The following is an 11,878-nucleotide window of genomic DNA, read 5'->3' as shown; positions in this document are numbered from 1 at the left end:
GGAGAGTCTGACTGACCCAGAGCAAGGCTGCGGGAGAGTCTGACTGACTCAGAGCAAGGCTGCGAGAGAGTCTAACTGGCCAGGGCATCTGAATCAGTGGGGAACTTAGGAAAAAGCAGATTCCCAGGCCCTTGAGAAAATACTGGCACAGAAATAGGGAGACAGATTAGAAATTGCTATGGTTAAATTCAGAAGATAAATTGTCTGATTATTTCAGTTTGGAAACCTTACAGACTTAAAAGCAATGTGCAACCCTGAATTTTAACCTCTTTCCCCAGAAAGATCTATTTATTTAAACTAACACAAATTATGTAATACTGTCTTCCATTTTAGAATATTCTTCTCAAAACAATTCACTTCTAGATAGGCTGGGCTTTGAAGCTGCAATATAAACACCCATAAAACATTCTCAATAGCTTTAGAATACACCTACTAAAACACTGAGATAATTTAACTGCATGTTCCAAAGCATGCTTAGGTTAGAGACAACAGCAAATAAATCTCACCAGCTCTGGAACGGTTCATTTGGAGCTGAAAGACATAAGTTTCAAGCCTTCTGCCATTTACTACCTACACGCTATATGCTAGTATGCTATATATTCATGTATTCTCCAGGGAGGTTCCTAGCCCCTCAAACCAGGTGCTGCCACATTTATAAAGGGGGGGGGGAAGATACTTGCCTTTTAGGTATAGTTCAAGAACTACAATTATATATGTATATGTATACGTATATGTATATGTACACACACACACACACACACACACACACACACACACACACACACACACAGAACGAAGAGCCTGGCATATGAGCGAGCACCTGTTAGACTCTATATGTAACTGATGTAGAAAATAAATTATATGCTGCTTCACCGTACTCCATATATTTATCCTCTGGTATTTCTAATTTATAAAGAAAATAAATGAAAGAATCAAATGGCACACACTGGAACCTAGCACTTGGGACAGTGAGGTAGGAGGTTGTTTTGAATCTGAGATCTTCCTATCTCAAAACAAACAAATGACACAGCCTGGACACTGGAGTTGTTCAGTGCAGCACCCTCTTACAGGTCAAAACAGTGCTCCCACTTAGACGTGAATCAAGTAGAAAGCCCATGAAGCCTGCTACTCTTACTGCTACAGAGGGGATACCCTGTCCCTAGGCTCCCTAGACTGTTCCTGGGCCTTCTAGTTAAAGACCCCTGACTCTTGTCAAGGGTAGACAGTAAGGAGCACATGTGTGCAATATCAACTGAGTGGGTCTTCTCCAACCTGGTTAACATACGTAGGTTAGTATGGGATCAACAACTTGAGCGACCTAAGTCATGTGGACACCTGCCAACTATGTAGACAAATAACCTTTATCTCTAGAACATGACTCTCCCACCCCAAACCCATACAAACCTTGGAGGGTGGAATCTTTGGTGACTGAGTGCTCCCTTCTCCAGCACTTACGACCTGCTTTTGAGGGGACACAGCTATCATGTGACCCCCTTTCACAGTCACATACTGAGGGAATGCTGACTGGTTCGCAGCTCCTGTTGTGGACACATGAGGAGCTTCTCCAGGTTCCTGTTTGATGATCACCTTGCAACAAACAATGACACTGAATAAGCATCCCACGGGGGAGGAGGAGGAAGGACTGACTATGAAAATCTGAATCTACTCTCTGCAGTGTTAATCAAGCTTGGATACACAGAATGGCTCCATGAAAAAGGTAAAATACTGCTTTAAGAGATAGAGTCCTTAAGAGCTAGTAAAGGGGCAAATAGTATCTCACTTGATCCCTGCTCTGTCACTTGTCATAGAGACGGGGTAGGAAGGCAGCAAAGAGAGACGAAATAGGCCGTGACCTCTGAACTCTCGTTTCCCTGGAGTCCTAGGATGTGGACAGCATTAAATAAGCGGGAGCATATCTCAGAACTAAGGCCTATTAGAGAGTGGGAAGGACATAGGCAAGGCTTTGGCACACACTCACCTTTGTGAAAGCGCCAAGTCCTCCAGTCACAGCTTTGGGGCTCTGCACTTTAGGGTGACTACCAATTGGGCAAAGAGGTGGCATAGATGCGAATAAAGAATCCTCCTGCTGTATGTAAAAACAGTTATTATATAACAGGCCCAAACGGATAATTTCAGATACTCTAGCCACTTAGTATACTTAATACAGTAATATTAATATCATCCACTTAATACAAACCTACCACAACTAGCAACACACACACACACACACACAAAACAAAAACCCACAATGCTATAGATCTTCCAAACTTCTATACATTCACTGTAATTTCCTTTTTAAAAGCAAATAAAAAATGAGGTATGCAATTCCATCTGAGCATCAGTAGTAACTCACTGCACAGGAGATGACAAAGGAGGACTGTTTGTTCAAGTCTAGCCTGGACTAAACAGTGCGACCCTGCCTGAAAAGCCAAGAAACCAGCTCATCTATGTCCTGATCAGTGTTACAGTCCTGAAGACAGGGTGTCAGGTAGACCAGGTTGGTCTCACTATCTAGCTAAAGAAAACCTTGAACTTCGATCCTCCTGCCTCTACTTCTCAAGTGCTGGGATTATGTGCTTACAACCTCACACTTGTTTTTATGTGGCAGTGGGGTCTAAACCCAAAGCTTTGTGCATGTTGGGCAAGCACTCTACCAATGTTGTGTAGCAGTTTCTTGGAGACTGACATGCTCCATCTCCCAGGGAAGCTCCTTAAGATAAAGGTAAACATCTCTATATAGCTGAGCAGATTCACGAGGGCCTCCCTCTCAGCGTAAGCAAGAAATACTGTTTAGAGTCACTCTCGACAAGGCAAGCTGCAGGAAAGACCCTGAGACAAGACCAGCAAGGAAGAGAAAACCCAGCAAGGCTGCCTGACTAACATAGTCACTAGGAGAGGGTACTCTAATCTACTCCAGGTTTCCTTGCTTCTCTGAGTCAGCACCCATTCTGGGCTGGGCTGGGCCTTGGTGAAGCAGCTGTTTTTGAGTCATTTCTGCCCCTGTAAGTAACCCCTCACCCATACTTATGTAAGTAACCTCAATAAAAAACTCATTGGTTTACCACAGTGGACTTTGATCTGTTGTTGGTTCCCTATCTGGGGTGAATAGATATGAGCACTGCATCTCCCCAGGAAGTCTTTTCACACAACACCAACTTATCTTTATGTCTATTCCTAATATTTGGTTCTTCATTGGTTCGTATGTCTGATCTTTTGACAGATGGTAAAGGACAGGGATTGTATTTGGCTTTATATTCCTAAAGCATAGGCACTAAGTAAATTATTCTAACAAATAATGGTGATGTTTTAGTGTGTGTGTGTGTGTTTTTTTTATTTTTTATTTTAAAGATTTATTTATTTATTATATGTAAGTACACTGTAGCTGTCTTCAGACACTCCAGAAGAGGGCGTCAGATCTTGTTACGGATGGTTATGAGCCACCATGTGGTTGCTGGGATTTGAACTCCGGACCTTCGGNAGAGCAGTCGGGTGCTCTTACCCACTGAGCCATCTCACCAGCCCGTGTGTGTTTTATATACTCTCAACTTGTCTTAAAAAATCCACTCAGTATCTGGAATACAGATAAATGTAAAATGAGTTTCACATTTGGAAAATAAATTTTCCTCAGGAGGCAGAGACAGGAAGGTCCTAAGCCCCAGCCTGGACTACACAGAGAAAGCTCACCACAGAAGAGTGAAAGCTCACCACAGAAGAGTGAAAGCTCACCACGGAAGAGTGAAAGCTCACCACAGAAGAGTGAAAGCTCACCACAGAAGAGTGAAAGCTCACCACAGAAGAGTGAAAGCTCACCACAGAAGAGTGAAAGCTCACCACAGAACAGTGAAAGCTCACCACAGAAGAGAGAAAGCTCACCACAGAAGAGTGAAAGCTCACCACAGAAGAGAGAAAGCTCACCACGGAAGAGTGAAAGCTCACCACAGAAGAGTGAAAGCTCACCACAGAAGAGTGAAAGCTCACCACAGAAGAGTGAAAGCTTACCACAGAAGAGTGAAAGCTCACCACAGAAGAGTGAAAGCTCACCACAGAAGAGTGAAAGCTTACCACAAACAAGCAAGCAAACAAAGAAATGAGATGGGAATAGAAAACGGAAAGCAACAAGACAGTGAGATAAAAACCACTGACTTTGGTTTCCACTACAAAAGACAAAAGCAGATCTCAGAGATAATGTGCCATAATTGAACTTTACGGAAAAGAACTAAAGTTAAGACTACTGCTTGTCTATGCAATGAACTGTCATCAACAAATACTAAAAAAGTAAATGGTAGAGGTAAGACTTTCAAGGGACTTACTACAGGACAACCTCATTTTGATCAGAAAACCATCTGTGATCCCCGTCAACCAAGTTAGAGGAATGCTGGGGTGGGTACTCACTAAAGGAGATTTGCATCTCAGGGCCACCCTGACAGCAGTCTGCATCTGAAAGGCTTCCAAGTAAGACAACCATCTTGAGAAAACAGGAGCCAATCAGGGAAATACTGAGCAGACTGTCATCAGTATGTGAAGAAGTCAGATGTTGCGTGGATAGGTGATATTTTGAACTACTCTCTATTTGAAGAGGCTAAGAATTACTTAATTTTTTTTATTGAAGATAGATTGTTTTCTCAGATAACATATCCTGATTATGGTTTCTCTTCCCTCTATCCTTCTATCCCTCCCAGTTCTTTCCAACCTCCCCTCCCATTCAGATTTATTTTCTTTGTCTTTAATTAGAAAACAAACAGGCTTCCAAGAGACAATAATATTATATAACAATATTACAAACAAAAACTTACACATCAGAATTGGACAAAACAAACCAACAAAAGGAAATGAGCCCAAATGAAGTCTCAAGAAACACTCATTTACTCTTACACTCAAGGATCCCATAAACACATTATACTAGAAGCTATAGTACATTTAGGAAAGGGAGAGGGAGAGGGAGAGGGAGAGGGAGAGGGAGAGAATACAATACAGTAAAAATAGTAAGAGGAAAATTCCCAATATGATAATGTAAGAAAAGAAACCTCCAATGACGATGTTGAGTTCCTTTTCTGTTCCCAGTCTACTGCTGGGCATACTCTCTCTCTCTCTCTTTTTTTTCCTTTATTAGATATTGTCTTTATTTACATTTCAAATGCTATCCCAAAAATTTCCTATACCCTCCCCCTTCCCTGCTCCCCTACCCACCCACTCCCTCTTCTTGGCCCTGGCATTCCCCTGTACTGGGGCATATAAAGTTTGTATAGCCTAGGGGCCTCTCTTCCCAATGATGGACAACTAGGCCATCTTCTGCTACATATGCAGCTAGAGACACAAGCTCAGGGGGTACTGGTTAATTCATATTGCTGTTCCACCCACAGGGTTGCAGCCCCCTTCAGTACCATGGGTTCTTTCTCTAGCTCCTCCATTGGGGACCCTGTGTCCCATCCTATAGATTTAAGAATTACTTTTAAATTAATTAATTAACTAAGGCTCATGTGTGCAAAGGGGACAAGGTTTGCTCCTGCACTACCAGGAAACATGCTGCCAGACAAATATTTGTATAGAGAATGTATATGTGTCTGTGTGAGTCTGTGCATGTGTGTGCAGTGCCTACAAAGGCTAGAAGTGGCATTAGATCCTTTGAAGCTGGAGTTACAGGTAACCCTGAGCTGCTATGTAGCTTCCGGGACCTGAACTCAGGGTCTCTGCAAGAGCAGCAGGCACTCTGAACAGCTGAGCCATTTCTCCAGCCTCCAAAGGAGTATTTTTAATTAAGTAAGGCTGTCTCTTCCCCATACTGAGCTTTCAACCTAATTCTGGGTGACCACTTGATAGATGTGCTGAGAACAGTTTTCTATATCAGGAAGAAAGTGAGAAAGAAATAATCTTCAAGACCAAATGCTGTCACTGGGTTGCACCCCTGCTGAACTTGCACAGTACAATAAAGTAGGGACAGTTTACCTTCACAGTAGATGTCAAAAAACTACTTCCATGAATCTTAGGAATAGGGGACCCTGTTCCTTGGGAAGCCTGAGAGGCCACTGGGAGCTTGCTTGTAGGACTTCCTGATAAGCAAGACAGATATAAAAATTATATATCAACAAAATAAAGTTTACAAGACATAATTTAAAAAAATTTCCCCCATTCTTTGTTTCCAATTATTTACTGTTCATTTTTAAAGGTTGAAAATTCAGAACCATAAGTCTACACACACACACACTCCACTGAATGCCAACTTTTACTACACCTGTTTCCAAATGCTGCTTGTGTTATCCCACAGTCACACAAAGTCTGATTCAAAAAATTATTAATAGTAAATAAGTTTAGATCTAAAGAGATATTCTATAACTTATTTCACCTACCAAACTTGCCTCTTCAGAGTTGTGGCTGATTCCAAAAACTAACATGTAGTCACCAAGACAGCTCAGCATATCTAAATATGCTGGAAGCAGAACTTTTCAAATGATCTCTACATGTAAACCACTAAGCTTAAATACAAAACAAAACACCTATGTGGAAGTCTACTATATATAGCAACGTGTGGGGTGGGAGACAGCCTCATTTCTTTAAAATCATTCATTTTATTTCTCTTTTCCCATTTCCCTTAACAAGGGAAGACTACACCTTAGGAGCATGTGTAAAAACATGGGTTAAATGAAGAAATGTTAGTAAAAGAATACTAAAAACCAAGACCAAAACCCCAGAAACCTGACAGGTACCAGGCAGCTACGCTGAATTACAGGGATGGTGCGGAGACTGCAGACAGGATTCTTTTTTTTTTTTTTGAGACAGGGTTTCTCTGTGTAGTCCTGGCTGTCCTGGAACTCACTCAGTAGACCAGGCTGCCCTCAAACTAAGAAATCCGCCTGCCTCTGNCTCCCAAGTGCTGGGATTAAAGGCATGTGCCACTACGCCCGGCTTTGCAGACAGGATTCTAATTCCTAAACACTGAACTTTCACCCACAGTGAATCTTCCTCAGAGAAACAGTATGGGCTTCCATTTATATCCACTTATTTACTACAGATGGACGGTTCATTCCGGAATTTCATCATTAATAAAAGATCAAGCTCTTCAGGTGATGCTAATAGTGCTTATCCATACCTGTACTTGGAGTGGAGGCTCCAATGACCTGCCCAGGCTTATCCACAATAGCATGAGGGTTGCTGACACCAGAACTGGCAGTGCCTTGCTTCAAATGAACTGGAGTGGAAGTTGGTGTGCGAGGTAATGGTGATGGACTTGGAGTTGATATTGGAGAACCTTTGTTAATTAAAGAAAGGAGAGAAACAAAATAAACACAGAAATTAGGTAGGAAGATGCCAAAGACAAAGGTAACTAATCAGAAGAGAGAACAGGCCCAGCACTTCAGATACAGAGCAGGGGCTGCCCCAGTGTCGCTGAGGCTGGGTAGTCCAGTTTTACACTGTGCACTTGGATAACCAGGATCATTTCAAGACCAGGGTCAGCAAACTGAGCAACAAACTAGAAACAGATTCTGAGGCTAGAGAGATGGCTCCACTGTTAAGAGTACTTGACTTGTTGCTCATCCTGAGGGCTTGAGTGTTCAATTTCCAGCACCCACATGGCAGCTCACAATTATCTGTAGCTTCAGTTCCAGGGGACTCCGACTCCAACTGCCTGGGATAACAAGCAAATACTAACAAGCAAGATTCAGATCCTTTGTTCAGCACTTACGGTAAATATTCATTTTATGGGATTGCTTTTAACCAGTATTTTGTTTTTGGCAAATGATAACACACATACAACCACGAATGTACTGGGTCAGAGACATGAAGAACACATAATTTAAGATTGCAGTTACATGCCAGGTGGTGGTGGCACACATCTTTAAAATCAGCACTTGGGAGGCAGAGGTAGACCAGATCTCTGTGAGTTGGAGGCCAGCCTGGTCTACAGAGCAAGTTCTAAGACAGCTAGGGCTACACAGAGAAGCCCTGTCTTGAAAACAAACAAACAAATGACTGCTGTTACACATTAGCTTAGGCTTCCAAATCCAACAATATGGCTACTTAAACAACATAAATGGAGAGACCTGTGAGGGGCCTCACCCTAGATGAAGAGCACAGGCAATGAAAGACTGCCAAGAAAGCTCTTTCCCAGGCATGAACACCCTACATTTCTATCTAATCTTACTTGATCAACCCAAAAAATATACACATAAGCAACACTAAAGAGACTCAACAGCTCACATTTAATATAATTACACACACAACCTTATGTACACAACAATAATTAAAAAAATAAAAGGCCATGAACACATGGGAAGGGCTGGAGGGATGATAAAGAATAAGGTAAATATATTTTTATATTTAAAAAATTCCAAAAAGCAGTGTTTTATATTCATAATGTAGAACTACTGTATTTTGGTATGATAAATCTCTTAATATCATAGGCTGGTATTTATAACACTGAATTATCAAAGAAAATTAGCAAATAAATAGCTAGATTGAGGAATTCTGTGTTTTGATTTGGAATATATTTAAAATAGGAAAATGTGAAATTTATTTACAATAGACAGAAATCTCTATCAGGACTATGTATGTCATAGGCAGAATCCCAAACGATACTCTCAAACTCTACTCATGCACAGTTAAACACACTTAATTACCTACCCCAACCCACGGAAGTTGTCCTCTGTAAATTTCTCTGAGCTTCAAATCAATTTATACGTTCAGCCTACTCTATTCCACTTCTGAAACACGTTTCAAATTTCTTAGTAGCAGATTAAATTATAGGATTGTTACCCTCTGTTGATTGTATAAAGATCTGTATTGTATTTTTGCCTAGCTACCCACGAACAGCAGTAAACATTCCCATTTTCCTTCTTTTAAAATTTATACAGAGGGGCTGGAGACATAGCTCAGCAACTAAGAACACTGCTGGCTCTTACAGAAGACAGATTCAGTTCTCAGCACCCATACGGTGGCTCACAATGACCTGCAACTTCAATTCCAGGGGATAAAAAGTATCTTCTCCTGGCCTCCACAGGCATACACATGATACACAAACATACAAGAAGCTAAAACATTCATACATATGAAATAAAATTACAAAGAAGTATTCTCCCTGTGCTTAAGACGTTTTCAACTGCCCCTTCCTGTCTTTGCTGAAGTACAGCCAACATAAGTATGTTCCCATTAGTCCTTTGGTTAACATAAATGTGAAACTGTCACAAGATAAAGGTCCTCAGCAAAATGGAAGTCTCAGAATGACTGTCCATAAGATCAACAATGCTCTAACAATGGTTAGAGAAAAATAAAAGGCAATTCAACTCCATACCAACTTAACCCTTAGAAGGAAGTCAAAGATTTCTCTTTCTCTCCAAACTCAACTCCAATCTTAAAATACAGCAGAACACACCTGTGCCAGGGGACAAAGGGATAAAGACATTGGACCTCATTCTTCACCCTTTTCAGAAACTTGTCCCATGTAAATGACTTGTGCTTTTCTTTGGGACAGCTTTGCCTACCAACGGTGGTTAACTGTCCTTTGATACACACAGCAGTGTAGAAGCTCCTCCGAGCTGGGTGTGGTGGTTCTCTCTGGAATCTCAGCATTTGCAAGGCTGGGTAAGGAACGCCCTGAGTTCCTGTCCTGTTGGTGCTACACAGAAATTCCCAGGCCAGTCTGATAGTCTGGTATTTCCCCACCTAGTCAGAGTCACCCACATTATCTCCAGCACCTGCTCTGCATACCTGAGACAATCTTACAGCTCATGGTGATTGGCTGAAAGGACTTGCCAGGTGACTCGGGATTAGGCACCTGACTTTGTGGCACAATTTTGCAGCTTGATGCGATGGGCTGGAAGGCAGAATTCCCATGTGAACTGAAGGTGACCTTCTGTGCTGTTGTCACTTTAGTGGGTGTTCTTTCCAACGAAGACGGTAAAGAATAAAATGTACTGTGTCTCTCAGCTTCAGTGCTCTCCGGGAATCCTGTTTGAAATGTAATGACAAATGATAAAGCCAATTACACGGAAACATCTTCCAGCTTTGGGAAATAAACAAAACTATTGGAGCCTGCAGCCACAGCGCTCCACACCCAAATACCCCCTGGGGAGAGAGCTGGTCTCCCAGGAGTGCAGACACACCTGTGAGCACAGGTAAGACCACCATTTCTACTCAGAGGGGCCCGCCTGGAACCCTCAGGACACAGGAACTGAGGAGCAGCCTGGGGCAGGATCCTTCCTGTTTGCATCTGCACCCAGAGCTGATCCAGTGCCATAGCACTCTGTATTCAAATGCCCCCAGGAGAGAGCTGGTCTCCGAGGAGGGCTGGTACACCTGTGAGGACAGATAAGACCACTACTCTGTTCAAATTCCTGGCCCAAGAGGGACCCACCCAGAGCTATCAGAACATAGGAACCAAGGAACAGCCAGGGGCAGGATCCTTCCAGTATCCATCTGCACCCCAGGGCTGACCCTGTGCCTCAGCTCTCCATACCCAGATTCCTACAGGAGAGAAGTGGTCTCCAAGGAGTGCTGACACACAGGCTTACAGGGGGGAGAAGTCACAGTCAGAGACAGTAATGCCAGCTAACACCAGACATAACCAATGGTGAGAGGCAAGGGCAAGAACATAAGCAACAGAAACCAAGGCTACCTGGTATCATCAAAACCTAGTTCTCTAACCACAGCGAGCCCTGGATACCCAACACACCAGAAAAGCAAGACTCTGATTGAAAATCACATTTCATGATGATCATAGAGGACTTTAAGAAGGACATAAATAACTCCATTAATACAGAACACAGTTACCTGTAGCACAGTCACACAGGTGGAAGCCCTTAAAAGAGGAAACACAAAAATCCCTTAAAGAATTACAGGAAAACACAACCAAACAGGTGAAAGAATTGAACAAAACCATCCAGAATCTAAAAATGGAAATAGAAACAATAAAGAAATCACAAAGGGAGACAACCCTGGAGATAGACAACCTAGGAAAGAGATCAGAAGTCACTGATACATGCAACACGAACAGAATACAAGAGATAGAAGAGAGGATCTCAGGTGCAGAAGATACCACAGAAAACAGACACAAGAGTCAAAGAAAATGCAAAATGCAAAAAGATCCTAACCCAAAACATCTAGGAAATCCAGGATACAATGAGAAGACCAAACCTAAGGATAATAGGTATAGAAGAGAGTAAAGATTCCCAACTTAAAGGGCCAGCAAATATCTTCCACAAAAATTATAGAACACTTCCCTAACCTAAAGAAAGAGATGCCCATAAACATNCAAGAAGCCTACAGAAATCCAAATAGACTCAACCAGAAAAGAAATTCTTCCTGCCACATAATAGTCAAAACACCAAATGCACAAAACAAAGAAAGAAAATTAAAAATCAGTAAGGGAAAAAAGGTCAAGTAACATATAAAGGCAGACCTACCAGAATTACACCAGACTTCTCACCAGAGAGTATGAAAGCTACAAGATCCTAGGCAGATGTCTTATAGACCCTAAGAGAACACTAATGCCAACCCAGGCTATTATACCCAGCAAAACTCTCAATTACCATACATAAAAAAACCAAGATATTCCATGACAAAACCAAATTTACACAATATCTTTCGATAAATTCAGCCCTACAAAGGATAATAGATGGAAAACGCCAACATAAGGAGGAAAACTACACCCTAGAAAAAGGAAGAAAGTAATCTTTTAACAAACCCAAAAGAAGATAGCCACACAAATATAAATATAACATAAAAAATAACAGGGGGCTGGTGAGATGGCTCAGTGGGTAAGAGCACCCGACTGCTCTTCCGAAGGTCCTGAGTTCAAATTGCAGCAACCACATGGTGGCTCACAACCATCCGTAACGAGATCTGGCGCCCTCTTCTGGAGTGTCTGAAGTCAGCTACAGTGTACTTA

At 42.0% G+C, this 11,878-nt stretch overlaps 1 protein-coding gene across 2 annotated transcripts in view; it reads right to left on the bottom strand.

Moving 5' to 3' along the window:
• Positions 1-11,878, bottom strand: part of Yeats2 (YEATS domain containing 2) — a 94,032-nt gene that overhangs the window by 33,629 nt on the left and 48,525 nt on the right. For both annotated transcript variants that reach the window (XM_021209358.2, XM_029544481.1), the window contains exons 11-15: positions 9,700-9,939; positions 7,085-7,243; positions 5,944-6,047; positions 1,979-2,086; positions 1,405-1,587 (exon numbers count right to left, since the gene is read on the bottom strand). In XM_021209358.2, coding sequence (XP_021065017.1) covers positions 1,405-1,587; positions 1,979-2,086; positions 5,944-6,047; positions 7,085-7,243; positions 9,700-9,939 — 794 coding nt within the window. The remainder of the gene's footprint in view (positions 1-1,404; positions 1,588-1,978; positions 2,087-5,943; positions 6,048-7,084; positions 7,244-9,699; positions 9,940-11,878) is intronic.

The sequence above is a fragment of the Mus pahari genome, chromosome 12, assembly GCF_900095145.1.
Source record: "Mus pahari chromosome 12, PAHARI_EIJ_v1.1, whole genome shotgun sequence".
In the NCBI taxonomy this organism is placed as follows: Eukaryota; Metazoa; Chordata; class Mammalia; order Rodentia; family Muridae; genus Mus; species Mus pahari.
Note: the sequence above shows the minus strand (reverse complement) of the source record. Positions and strands in the feature narration are given on the sequence as shown.